Source organism: Leptodactylus fuscus, chromosome 6 (assembly GCF_031893055.1).
Source record: "Leptodactylus fuscus isolate aLepFus1 chromosome 6, aLepFus1.hap2, whole genome shotgun sequence".
NCBI lineage: Eukaryota > Metazoa > Chordata > Amphibia > Anura > Leptodactylidae > Leptodactylus > Leptodactylus fuscus.
Window position 1 is genome coordinate 182,712,492 of NC_134270.1, and position 14,212 is coordinate 182,726,703.

At 53.7% G+C, this 14,212-nt stretch overlaps 1 protein-coding gene across 1 annotated transcript in view; it reads right to left on the reverse strand.

Moving 5' to 3' along the window:
• CADM4 (cell adhesion molecule 4) overlaps positions 1-14,212 on the reverse strand; it is a 247,964-nt gene that overhangs the window by 42,490 nt on the left and 191,262 nt on the right. The window contains exon 2 of the mRNA XM_075277988.1: positions 852-998. Within this exon, the coding sequence (XP_075134089.1) occupies positions 852-998 (147 nt within the window). The remainder of the gene's footprint in view (positions 1-851; positions 999-14,212) is intronic.

The following is a 14,212-nucleotide window of genomic DNA, read 5'->3' on the forward strand; positions in this document are numbered from 1 at the left end:
TGCCAGGTGATTCTGAAGCCGGGAGGAGGCATCGATTATCTACAGAGGAAGCGTTTTCCTAATCTGAGCCCTCCCCCCTCCCCCTCCTGGTGTTTTTCTGCTGAAGTTTCAGCTCCTGGATGGAAACTGCAGATGTTTGGATAAAATTAGAAGTGGATCAAAATTAGTCTGAATCACAGGGGGGGGGGGGGGCGCCATTATGGTAAACGCTACCGTTTAATCCCCCCGTCTACTACCGACTCCTGTGATACACCGACAGTGGAGGATATTAATAGAGCAGGACTCCCCGAAATAACACACCCCATTCCTACAGCTCACTTAAAGGGCAACTCCACTTCGGACCAATACTCGCATCAATGTTGCAGATAGACTTCCTCAGATGGAACGCACCGATAGCGTGTGAAATTCTCCCATCATGCCTCAGTATTAGACCCAGAATTTACCATTTTTTTCCCCCTGGGCGGAGCTTAGTCCTGTGCTCATTGTCACCCCCTGCTGGGTAAGGCTGTAACTGATCAGAGCACATATACAGCTGATGTGTTACTGCCTGGTACTGTAAGATGGATGTGGAGAAGTGCAGGACGTTTCATCTTCTGCTCGGAACATTCTGGATTAGATCTAGAGACTAGAAATCTGTGTCCATATAAAATCTGCAACACAAAAGCTGCAACGTTTGACCTTAAAGATGGAATTTGGAGAGGAATTCAAGTCAATCTATGGCCTCAAATTCCTGACCCCGAACCCCCCTGAGCCTTGCGCTTGCACCCAAGATGGCGGCCTACAGATGGTACTCACCCCGTGTTGCACTCATATAGGGTTAACCAAGATGGCGGCCTACAGATGGTACTCACCCCGTGTGCCGTTGAAGAAGAGGGTCTGACGGGCAGGATTCTGGATGACCACGATGGAGCCATCGTACTGGTGCAGACGGCAGCTGATCTCCGCCGTGCCGCCCTCTACCACCGTCACGTTCTCGGCCTGGACCTCCTGAGAGAACGCTGCAAGACAAAAGAGAAGAAACCGTCAAGACCTGCTAAGAGAAACGGAGAAGACGCAAAAACTTATCACAACAGTCATGGCCATGAGATGAAACGTCTTCGTAAACCTCGAAGACAGAAACCAAGATGATGGGAGACGAAGCCGCGGGGTGGGAGGAGGGCGAGGAAGGTGTCGGGGCGAGCGTGACATTCACAGACAGTGAGAGGAATTGTCCCGTGAGGAAGGAGAAGGCGAGAAGAAAGGGCTGCGCTCCCCCTGAACCAGGCAGCAAGGCTCGGCGGCGTCTCCTTGACATTTGTGAGGTTTTTCTGCCGGCGCGGTGTCAGATGGAAGGAGCTTGTTAGCCGAGGTCTTTACACTGACACAGATCATTAGCCACCAGATTTAGGCGATGGCGGTTTCTCTCCACCCGAAACCGAAAAAGCAAAAAGTTGGGAAAGAAAAAAAACAAAAAACAGTGACAGGCGATGAGAGAGAGGCGGACGCCCCATAAAGAGGCCGCAATCCGCGATCACAGCGGCGCTTAGTAATGCAGCAACGGCATTACCTTCTACATGGTAATTAGAGAGAATTAGAAGCCCCCCGGTGCCCGCCGCCAACGCAGCGCCACAAACAGAGCAGGATTTGTGTGGTCTGTAGGGGAACATTCACACCAGCAGAACATTCATCAGGTTTGATGGCCGAGGGGCTGACGGGTCGTAAAAAACCCTCATTAAAAGTGTCTCATCCCAAAGATATTTATAGCTGGTGGCGGGTGAGGCCTCGTGCCGAGGGGAAGACTACCTGCACCGGAGCCGCGTCAAGAGCCGCCTGTGCCAGGGATAGTAATTACCCATCTTACCCCGGCCATTCCTCTAAATCCAGTGGTCATGTCGCTTTCTACACAGCCCATATAACACCGCCGGGCCTGCCCTCAGAACCATTAGGGAGTGTCGTACCCCGGTTTTCAGGTCCTATGGTAGTGGAACGGTGCACCCGCTAAAGATGTGACCTGAAGCTCCAGGGCTCGGGGCAGGAGCAGTAACCGGCCCCCACCTACCTGGTGCACTCATAATACCGGGGTCAGGGGCAGAACTATTCGCCTGTAGAGGGGCAGTACACTGTGTGGGGGCAATATACTGTATGGGGACTTGTAAAGGGGTCCCTTAGTGTATGGCTGCCTGTAGAGGGGCAGTATACTGTGTACGAGGGCAGTAATGGGGAATTATTGTGGGGGGGCAATAAAGGGTGCAATATAGAGGCAATACACTATGTGTGGGCTCAGTAGAGGGGGCATTGTACAGTTTGTGGGGACGGTTACTTATCCTCCCCTCCTTTATAGCGACACCCCTGGTTCACCGATCTGAGCACTACATGGACTCCGCACGGTTGTCAGGTCCCCCCCCCCCAGGTAAGTAGGAGTGCAACGCTTCATGGTACCGAATTATGGGCCAAGGAAACTTCATTTGGGGGAGTCCTGGAAGGTTTCTGGGTGAGCGAAACCCCCCAACAGGTAGTTCTGACAACCCCCGGAGACAATGATGATTGGTGACAACCCCCGGAGACATTGATGATTGGTGACAACCCCCGGAGACAATGACGATTGGTGACAACCCCCGGAGACAATGACGATTGGTGACAACCCCCGGAGACAATGATGATTGGTGACAACCCCCGGAGACAATGACGATTGGTGACAACCCCCGGAGACAATGATGATTGGTGACAACCCCCAGAGACAATGACGATTGGTGACAACCCCTGGAGACAATGATGATTGGTGACAACCCCCGGAGACAATGATGATTGGTGACAACCCCCGGAGACAATGACGATTGGTGACAACCCCTGGAGACAATGACGATTGGTGACAACCCCCGGAGACAATGACGATTGGTGACAACCCCTGGAGACAATGACGATTGGTGACAACCCCTGGAGACAATGATGATTGGTGACAACCCCCGGAGACAATGATGATTGGTGACAACCCCCGGAGACAATGACGATTGGTGACAACCCCTGGAGACAATGACGATTGGTGACAACCCCCGGAGACAATGACGATTGGTGACAACCCCTGGAGACAATGACGATTGGTGACAACCCCCGGAGACAATGATGATTGGTGACAACCCCCGGAGACAATGACGATTGGTGACAACCCCCGGAGACAATGACGATTGGTGACAACCCCTGGAGACAATGACGATTGGTGACAACCCCTGGAGACAATGATGATTGGTGACAAGCTCCGTCTCCACAGAAACATCTCAGAAAAGTGAGACTGTTCTAAAAAGAGCAGAGGCCGCGCTGACAGGAGACGCCGCGTTCACAACTTACACGGGTGACACCTTTTTTAATAAGAGCGTATTGTCATGGCAGGTACAAGACTGAGCCGGGATCGGCTTCACACTAATTATAGCCCGGCAGGTGGAGGTGACGGCTCTGACAACCGGGCCCCGGGGACTAGCGGGGCCACCGGACCCACATACAGGGGCCAAGGCGATGACCCCGCACGTCCCTGCTCAGGATCTCATATTCCTCCTCAATTTGCTGTCAGGGCGTGGAGACTTTTGCAATGTATATTTTCAGGTTCTGATTCCTTCTCCTCCCGTTTTGCGTCTTCAGCTCCTCCGCAGGGTTTGCGGTCTCCATGTTTACAGACTACGGTGTATTATTGTGTATCTGCCTATAGTGGGCGCTGCCACCCAGCTTTCCCGAACGCCCACCATACAATTCCGCCTATAGATACCGCTATATGATTTCTTTGTCATTACATATCTCGTCAGAACTAACTATCAGGACTGTAGAAAAGCTGGGTGATGTGGCAATAGTCATGGCCCCCACATGGGAGGTCACCCAGCTTTCCCTGGAACAGATATAACTTAGAACATGCAGACACTAATGTTTGTCTCTGGCAGGATTTGATTTCAGCCGCCATTTTGGCTTCTCCTTCTGGGATCTGTTGCATTGTGGGTAAATCCCCTCAGGGCCCGACCTACTAAGCTATTCCCGTGGGCCGCATTCACATTCAGCTCCCGCTGACGCAGGTTTCGCCGTTTCCTTCCTACGGCCGTATCTTTTACATCTCATGAGGGGTAACAATGGGGAGTTGCAGAAGTCTTCACACCCTGCCATGGATATCAGGCAGAACATTCTAGATAATACAATCACGGGGCCACATGACATATGGGGGTGGGGGGGTGGATGAAGGGTCTGCGAGATCAGACTAAACCCCTCCGGGCTGGCTGGTGTAGCAGAACTGTATTTGTCATCACACGACTCCCGAGCTCTGCTATAACTGGGTTTTATGGCTGCGTATCCCCGGCCGTGGCGACTACAACCCCCAGCATGCCGTGCTGTAGTAGGAGGGGGGGGGGGGGGATCCTCAGTGGTCGCTCTGAAGACGCGGCGTCCCGCTGACGATAATTAATATAATTAGTAGTAAATGAGATCGTGAAGGGAAAGCTTTGTAGCGACGTCCCGTAGATGGCGGCTCCGCATATAGAATGACATATGTTTCGCTTCTTGTGATGCTGCGTGGGATTTTACTCGCTTCATACACATAACTAAGCCTTGGCCGCCGAAAACCCGACATTATCCCCGGAAGATTTAGGTCAATTCATCGGATTCTTGGGTGAATCGGGATTTTACATTAGACATGAAACACAGCTCTGCACCATACACTCAGCTCTGCTACACCTCAACCACTCAGCACTGCACCATACACTCAGCACTGCACCATACACTCAGCTCTGCACCATACACTCAGCACTGCACCATACACTCAGCTCTGCACCATACACTCAGCTCTGCACCATACACTCAGCTCTGCACCATACACTCAGCTCTGCACCATACACTCAGCTCTGCTACACCTCAACCACTCAGCTCTGCACCATACACTCAGCTCTGCACCATACACTCAGCTCTGCACCATACACTCAGCTCTGCACCATACACTCAGCTCTGCACCATACACTCAGCTCTGCTACACCTCAACCACTCAGCTCTGCACCATACACTCAGCTCTGCACCATACACTCAGCTCTGCACCATACACTCAGCTCTGCTACACCTCAACCACTCAGCTCTGCACCATACACTCAGCTCTGCACCATACACTCAGCTCTGCACCATACACTCAGCTCTGCTACACCTCAACCACTCAGCTCTGCACCATATGCTCAGCTCTGCTACACCTCAACCACTCAGTTCTGCACCATACACTCAGCTCTGCTACACCTCAACCACTCAGCTCTGTACCATACACTCAGCTCTGCACCATACACTCAGCTCTGCTACACCTCAACCACTCAGCTCTGTACCATATGCTCAGCTCTGCTACACCTCAACCACTCAGCTCTGCACCATACACTCAGCTCTGCTACACCTCAACCACTCAGCTCTGCACCATACACTCAGCTCTGCTACACCTCAACCACTCAGCACTGCACCATACACTCAGCTCTGCACCATACACTCAGCACTGCACCATACACTCAGCTCTGCACCATACACTCAGCTCTGCTACACCTCAACCACTCAGCTCTGCACCATACACTCAGCACTGCACCATACACTCAGCTCTGCACCATACACTCAGCACTGCACCATACACTCAGCTCTGCTACACCTCAACCACTCAGTTTTGCACCATACACTCAGCTCTGCTACACCTCAACCACTCAGCTCTGCACCATACACTCAGCTCTGCACCATACACTCAGCTCTGCTACACCTCAACCACTCAGCTCTGCACCATACACTCAGCTCTGCTACACCTCAACCACTCAGCTCTGCACCATATGCTCAGCTCTGCTACACCTCAACCACTCAGTTCTGCACCATACACTCAGCTCTGCTACACCTCAACCACTCAGCTCTGTACCATACACTCAGCTCTGCACCATACACTCAGCTCTGCTACACCTCAACCACTCAGCTCTGCACCATACGCTCAGCTCTGCTACACCTCAACCACTCAGCTCTGTACCATACACTCAGCTCTGCTACACCTCAACCACTCAGCTCTGCACCATACGCTCAGCTCTGCTACACCTCAACCACTCAGCTCTGCACCATACACTCAGCTCTACTACACCTCAACCACTCAGCTCTGCACCATATGCTCAGCTCTGCTACACCTCAACCACTCAGTTCTGCACCATACACTCAGCTCTGCTACACCTCAACCACTCAGCTCTGCACCATACACTCAGCTCTGTACCATACACTCAGCTCTGCACCATACACTCAGCTCTGCTACACCTCAACCACTCAGCTCTGTACCATACACTCAGCTCTGTACCATACACTCAGCTCTGCACCATACACTCAGCTCTGCTACACCTCAACCACTCAGCTCTGTACCATACACTCAGCACTGCACCATACACTCAGCTCTGCTACACCTCAACCACTCAGCTCTGCACCATACACTCAGCTCTGCTACACCTCAACCACTCAGCTCTGCACCATACACTCAGCTCTGCTACACCTCAACCACTCAGCTCTGCACCATACACTCAGCTCTGCTACACCTCAACCACTCAGCTCTGCACCATATACTCAGCTCTGCACCATACACTCAGCTCTGCACCATACACTCAGCTCTGCTACACCTCAACTACTCAGCACCGCTATGTCTGATATCTCTACACTGCTCCTTCTGATACACTCAGCTCTGCTATACCTAATCTCTTTAATCCTGCACCATGTAACACAGTCGGCTCTGCTGCACCTAATCTCCTCAACCCTGCTCCATGTGACGCACTCAGCTCTGCTACACCTAACCATCTGAAGCCTGCTGCAAATCACCAACTCAGCACTGCTATGTCTAACCATCTCTGAAGTTCTCCTCTAGACCTAACCTTCTCAGCCCTGCTGCAGCTCACCAGCTTAGCTCTGCTCCATCTGTCTGACAATGGTTTCCCATAATACATTTGTGTTTCAGATGTAGCAGAGCTGAGTTGGTCATGTCATGTTTTGTCCCTAGTCCCTAGGGTGTCCACTATTCGCCTCAGCCCTGGATATATGATCAGACGCGCTGGGCTCTGCTTCATCTCTATTCTTTCGTCTCCCCTCTGCCCCGCTTCCTATACGTGCCGCTCCCTCCTCATTTACTTCTCTCTCTCTCCGGTAATTTGTTTCCTTCTCTTTACGCCGCCGTCTGCCGCCCGCTATATTTGCATTAATTCGCAGACCTCGGAATCGCAGGGTTGTTCTGTGTTTCGACATAATCTGATGACAGTATCAGCTGCTAAATGCTCCTAAAGTGCGGCGTGCGGCGGCGGGAAATTACCGTTCTGTAGGAGACTAAATATCAGAGCGCAATTGACAGAAAGTGAACCCCACGCGCCCGAGTCCCCTCTCACCGGAGAGCGCCATAAAAACCGTACACGCAACTGACGCCATTAACCGGGCTAGAACAGATGGAGACGGCGCCCAAATCTGCCGCACACACGGTATAATAGCAGCGCCCCAGTGACATATGGAGCCCCTGTATATATCACTAGTGATAGGTCACATATAGCACCTCCGTATACATCACCAGTGACCGGTCACATATAGCGCCTCCATATATATCATCAGTGACTGGTTACATATACAGTGTTGTCCAAAAGTATTGGCCCCCCTGCAATTCTCTCAGATAATACTCGTGTTCTTCCAGATAATGATTACAATCACAAATTCTTTGGCATTTTCTTCATTTAATTTGTCTTCAATGGAAAACCACAAAAAGAATTGTCAAAAAGCCAAATTGGATATAATTCCACAGCAAACATAAAAAGGGGGTGGACAAAAGTATTGGCACTGTTTGAGAAATCATGTGATGCTTCTGTAATTTGTGTAATTACCAGCACCTGTTACTTACCTGAGGCACCTAACAGGTGGTGGCAATAACTAAATCACACTTGCAGCCAGTTGAAATGGATTAAAGTTGACTCCACCTCTGTCCTGTGTCCTTGTGTGACCACATTGAGCATGGAGGAAAGAAAGAAGACCAAAGAACTGTCTGAGGACTTGAGAAGCAAAATTGTGAGGAAGCCTGAGCAATCTCAAGGCTACAAGTCCATCTCCAAAGACCTGAATGTTCCTGTGTCTACCGTGCGCAGTGTCATCAAGAAGTGTAAAGCCCATGGCCCTGTGGCTAACCTCCCTAGATGTGGACGCAAAAGAAACATTGACCAGAGATTTCACCGCAAGATTGTGCGGATGGTGGATAAAGAACCTCGACTAACATCCAAACAAGTCCAAGCTGCCCTGCAGTCCGAGGGTACAACAGTGTCACCCCGAACTATCCAGTGTCAGCGTCTGAATGAGAAGGGACTGTATGGTAGGAGACCCCGGAAGACCCCACTTCTTACTGTAGCACCTCCATATACATAACCAGTAATGGGTCACATATAGCACCTCTCTCTCTCTCTCTATATATATATGGCTATTATGTTTGTGTATCCCCAGTGTTACCCGTCTCCAGTGCTATATTGTGATTGCAGCTCTGGATGTGAGCGGAGGACACGTCTCCCATTTGCATATGATCTGTATAATGATGTTGGGGCCCGGCGCTCGGCTGTAAATCTTCTTCCTCCCCTTGCACTCTGTGCACACATCACATCAGATTCCTCCTCGCGCTGAATCCATATAATTAATTCCCTTCCACGTCTCTCGCGCCTTCACTTCAATTATCTAGCAGAGAATGCGGATGATGTCATATCATTCAGCCCTGTGATTACAGCTCTGCAGCCCATCCGCTCAGCCTGCCAAGTGCTGCCCCTGGCCTGCAGCTCACAATGGGTTAAAGGACATTGCAGACCAACCTGGACCATCTGATCTCAGCATCATCCCTTTAACTCGTATTTAAAGGGATAGTCCGGCTACAGTCACTGTGGCAGCTGCGTGTGAATTCTCCCTTACAGGACGGGGTATAGGACTCTGCCGTCCTGCCTACAGCGGTGATGGCGACCGAACCCGCTGCGGCGGGAGATAACGCTACAATGCTGAGGATACACGGCCAGCTCTGCTACATCAGCCTATAGCATCCTAAGTCAGAGCGTCTGCAGATTACTGGGGCTTATTATTGTTGTTCCTAAACAATTTTTATGGTTTTGTTCTCTAAATGGCTTTTTAATCCCAGACACGGAGACATTGCACGCTGACGCCGCTCCGTAATTGCCAGAAATCATCTCGAGCTGGAAATATGTAAATGCCGATGATCGCTGTGATGATTAGGCCGCAATTTGTCACGAAGCAAAGAAGGCCTGCGCCCAAGGCGGCATAGATGGAGGCGTGTGCAAGGCAAGAACAAGGGACAACCGTGAGGGTCCATGAAGTCATGCACTAAGCTGCGGCAGGAGGAGAAGTTAGCTACTTCCTTCCCACAAGAGGCCTGCGCCCAAGGAGGTGTACATGGAGGCAAGACAAGAACAAGGGGCGCAATGGGACATCGTGAGGGGCCATGAAGTCATGTACTAAGCTGCATCAGGAGAAGTTAGCTACTTCCTTCCCACAAGAGGCCAGCACCTAAGGCAGTGTACATGGAGGCGTGTGCAAGGCAAGAACAAGGGACAATCGTGAGGGTCCATAAAGTCATGTACTAAACTGCGGCAGGAGGAGAAGTTAGCTACTTCCTTCCCACAAGAGGCCTGCGCCCAAGGCGGTGTACATGGAGGCGTGCACAAGGCAAGAACAAGGGGCGCAATGGGACATCGTGAGGGTCCATGAAGTCATGTACTAAGCTGCATCAGGAGAAGTTAGCTACTTCCTCCCCCGCAAGAGGCCTGCACCTAAGGCGACATACCAAGGGGTTTGTGTAAGGCAAGAACAGCGGGTGCAATGGGACATTGTGAGGGTCCATGAAGTCATGTACTAAGCTGTGGCAGGAGGAGAAGTTAGCTACTTCCTTCCCACAAGAGGCCTGCGCCCAAGGTGGCATACATGGAGGCATGTGCAAGACAAGAACAGGGGGTGCAGTGAGCAATTGTGAGGGTCCATGAAGTTATGTACTAAGCTGTGGCAGGAGGAGAAGTCAGCTACTTCCTCCCCTGCAAGAAGCCTGCGCCCCAAGGCAGAATACATAGAGGTGTACGCAAGGCAAGAACAGGGGGCACTGAGGGGCATCACCAGGGTTCATGAAGTTATGTACTAAGCTGTGGCAGGAGGAGAAGTCAGCTACTTCCTCCCCCGCAAGAGGCCTGCACCTAAGGTGGTATACATGGAGGTGTAGGCAAGGCAAGAACAAGGGGCGCAGTGGGGCATGGCTAGGGTTCATGAAGTCAGGAGAAGTTAGCTACTTCCTCCCTGTAAGAGGCTTGTGCCTAAGACGGCATACATGGTGTCAGGTGTGAACATAGGGGGCGTAGCTGGGAATCTCGAGGGTTCGTATCCCATATCCCACCTTATAATGAAGCGACACGTCACGTTGCGGCAGCAGGAGAAGTCGGCTACATCCTCCCAAACTTGTGTGACCACTGAACTACAACCCCCAGCCGTCCTGGTAGTTTTATGCCATCATAGACTTCAGTAGTACAATAGATGCCCGCGCACCAGGTGCCCGCCGCCCGCAGGCAAGAAGACGACTCGCTACGTGCGCAGGAAATAATTGCATTCTTAATTGCGGAGCGATCAATGCCGCTACTTGAAGATGGAAATAATTGTATTGGAAAGTGATATTGGTTTTAGTAGAGAAAAAAAAATCCCATAAAAGTATCGGCGCGGCGGAGGCTCCATTATCTTCTGGAGATCGTTAGATGGCGGGATAGATGCAGCAGAGATGGCGGGATAGATACAGCAGAGCCGGAGATGGCGAGATAGATGCGGCAGGGCTGGAGATGGCGGGATAGATGCGGCAGGGCTGGAGATGGCGGGATAGATGCGGCAGGGCAGGAGATGGCGGGATAGATGCAGCAGAGTTGGAGATGGCGGGATAGATGCGGCAGGGCTGGAGATGGCGGGATAGATGTGGCAGGGCAGGAGATGGCGGGATAGATGCGGCAGGGCTGGAGATGGCGGGATAGATGCGGCAGAGCTGGAGATGGCGGGATAGATGCGGCAGAGCTGGAGATGGCGGGATAGATGCAGCAGAGTTGGAGATGGCGGGATAGATGCGGCAGGGCTGGAGATGGCGGGATAGATGCGGCAGGGCAGGAGATGGCGGGATAGATGCGGCAGGGCTGGAGATGGCGGGATAGATGCGGCAGAGCTGGAGATGGCGGGATAGATGCGGCAGGGCTGGAGATGGCGGGATAGATGCAGCAGAGCTGGAGATGGCGGGATAGATGCGGCAGGGCTGGAGATGGCGGGATAGATGCAGCAGAGCTGGAGATGGCGGGATAGATGCAGCAGAGCCGGAGATGGCGGGATAGATGCGGCAGAGCCGGAGATGGCGGGATAGATGCAGCAGGGCTGGAGATGGCGGGATAGATGCGGCAGAGCTGGAGATGGCGGGATAGATGCGGCAGAGCTGGAGATGGCGGGATAGATGCGGCAGGGCTGGAGATGGCGGGATAGATGCAGCAGAGCTGGAGATGGCGGGATAGATGCAGCAGAGCTGGAGATGGCGGGATAGATGCGGCAGAGCTGGAGATGGCGGGATAGATGCAGCAGGGCTGGAGATGGCGGGATAGATGCGGCAGAGCTGGAGATGGCGGGATAGATGCAGAAGAGCTGGAGATGGCGGGATAGATGCAGCAGAGCTGGAGATGGCGGGATAGATGCAGAAGAGCTGGAGATGGCGGGATAGATGCAGCAGAGTTGGAGATGGCGGGATAGATGCAGCAGAGCTGGAGATGGCGGGATAGATGCAGCAGAGCTGGAGATGGCGGGATAGATGCAGCAGGGCTGGAGATGGCGGGATAGATGCAGCAGGGCTGGAGATGGCGGGATAGATGCGGCAGAGATGGCGGGATAGATACAGCAGAGCTGGAGATGGCGGGATAGATGCAGCAGAGCTGGAGATGGCGGGATAGATGCAGCAGGGCTGGAGATGGCGGGATAAATGCGGCAGGGCTGGAGATGGCGGGATAGATGCGGCAGAGCTGGAGATGGCGGGATAGATGCGGCAGAGCTGGAGATGGCGGGATAGATGCGGCAGAGCTGGAGATGACGGGATAGATGCGGCAGAGCTGGAGATGGCGGGATAGATACAGCAGAGCTGGAGATGGCGGGATAGATGCGGCAGAGCTGGAGATGGCGGGATAGATGCGGCAGGGCTGGAGATGTCGGGAAAGATGCAGAAGAGCTGGAGATGGCGGGATAGATGCGGCAGGGCTGGAGATGGCGGGATAGATGCAGCAGAGCAGGAGATGGCGGGATAGATGCAGCAGAGCTGGAGATGGCGGGATAGATGCGGCAGAGCTGGAGATGGCGGGATAGATGCGGCAGGGCTGGAGATGGCGGGATAGATGCAGCAGAGCAGGAGATGGCGGGATAGATGCAGCAGAGCTGGAGATGGCGGGATAGATACGGCAGAGCTGGAGATGGCGGGATAGATGCGGCAGAGCTGGAGATGGCGGGATAGATGCGGCAGAGCCGGAGATGGCGGGATAGATGCGGCAGAGCTGGAGATGGCGGGATAGATGCGGCAGAGCTGGAGATGGCGGGATAGATGCGGCAGAGCCGGAGATGGCGGGATAGATGCAGCAGAGCCGGAGATGGCGGGATAGATGCAGCAGAGCCGGAGATGGCGGGATAGATGCGGCAGAGCCGGAGATGGCGGGATAGATGCGTCAGGGCTGGAGATGGCGGGATAGATGCAGCAGAGCTGGAGATGGCGGGATAGATACGGCAGAGCTGGAGATGGCGGGATAGATGCGGCAGAGCTGGAGATGGCGGGATAGATGCAGCAGAGCCGGAGATGGCGGGATAGATGCAGCAGAGCCGGAGATGGCGGGATAGATGCGGCAGAGCCGGAGATGGCGGGATAGATGCGTCAGGGCTGGAGATGGCGGGATAGATGCAGCAGAGCTGGAGATGGCGGGATAGATGCAGCAGAGCTGGAGATGGCGGGATAGATGCAGCAGAGCTGGAGATGGCGGGATAGATGCAGCAGAGCTGGAGATGGCGGAATAGATGCGGCAGAGCTGGAGATGGCGGGATAGATGCAGCAGGGCTGGAGATGGCGGGATAGATGCAGCAGAGCTGGAGATGGCGGGATAGATGCGGCAGGGCTGGAGATGGCGGGATAGATGCAGCAGAGCTGGAGATGGCGGGATAGATGCGGCAGAGCTGGAGATGGCGGGATAGATGCAGCAGAGCTGGAGATGGCGGGATAGATGCAGCAGGGCTGGAGATGGCGGGATAGATGCAGCAGAGCTGGAGATGGCGGGATAGATGCAGCAGGGCTGGAGATGGCGGGATAGATGCGGCAGAGCTGGAGATGGCGGGATAGATGCAGCAGAGCTGGAGATGGCGGGATAGATGCAGCAGAGCAGGAGATGGCGGGATAGATGCAGCAGAGCTGGAGATGGCGGGATAGATGCAGCAGAGCCGGAGATGGCGGGATAGATGCGGCAGAGCTGGAGATGGCGGGATAGATGCGTCAGGGCTGGAGATGGCGGGATAGATGCAGCAGGGCTGGAGATGGCGGGATAGATGCAGCAGAGCTGGAGATGGCGGGATAGATGCGGCAGGGCTGGAGATGGCGGGATAGATGCAGCAGAGCTGGAGATGGCGGGATAGATGCAGCAGAGCTGGAGATGGCGGGATAGATGCGTCAGGGCTGGAGATGGCGGAATAGATGCGGCAGAGCTGGAGATGGCGGGATAGATGCAGCAGGGCTGGAGATGGCGGGATAGATGCAGCAGAGCTGGAGATGGCGGGATAGATGCGGCAGAGCTGGAGATGGCGGGATAGATGCAGCAGAGCTGGAGATGGCGGAATAGATGCGGCAGAGCTGGAGATGGCGGGATAGATGCAGCAGGGCTGGAGATGGCGGGATAGATGCAGCAGAGCTGGAGATGGCGGGATAGATGCGTCAGGGCTGGAGATGGCGGGATAGATGCAGCAGGGCTGGAGATGGCGGGATAGATGCAGCAGAGCTGGAGATGGCGGAATAGATGCGGCAGAGCTGGAGATGGCGGGATAGATGCAGCAGAGATGGCGGGATAGATGCGTCAGGGCTGGAGATGGCGGGATAGATGCAGCAGAGCTGGAGATGGCGGGATAGATGCGGCAGGGCTGGAGATGGCGGGATAGATGCGGCAGAGCTGGAGATGGCGGGATAGATGCA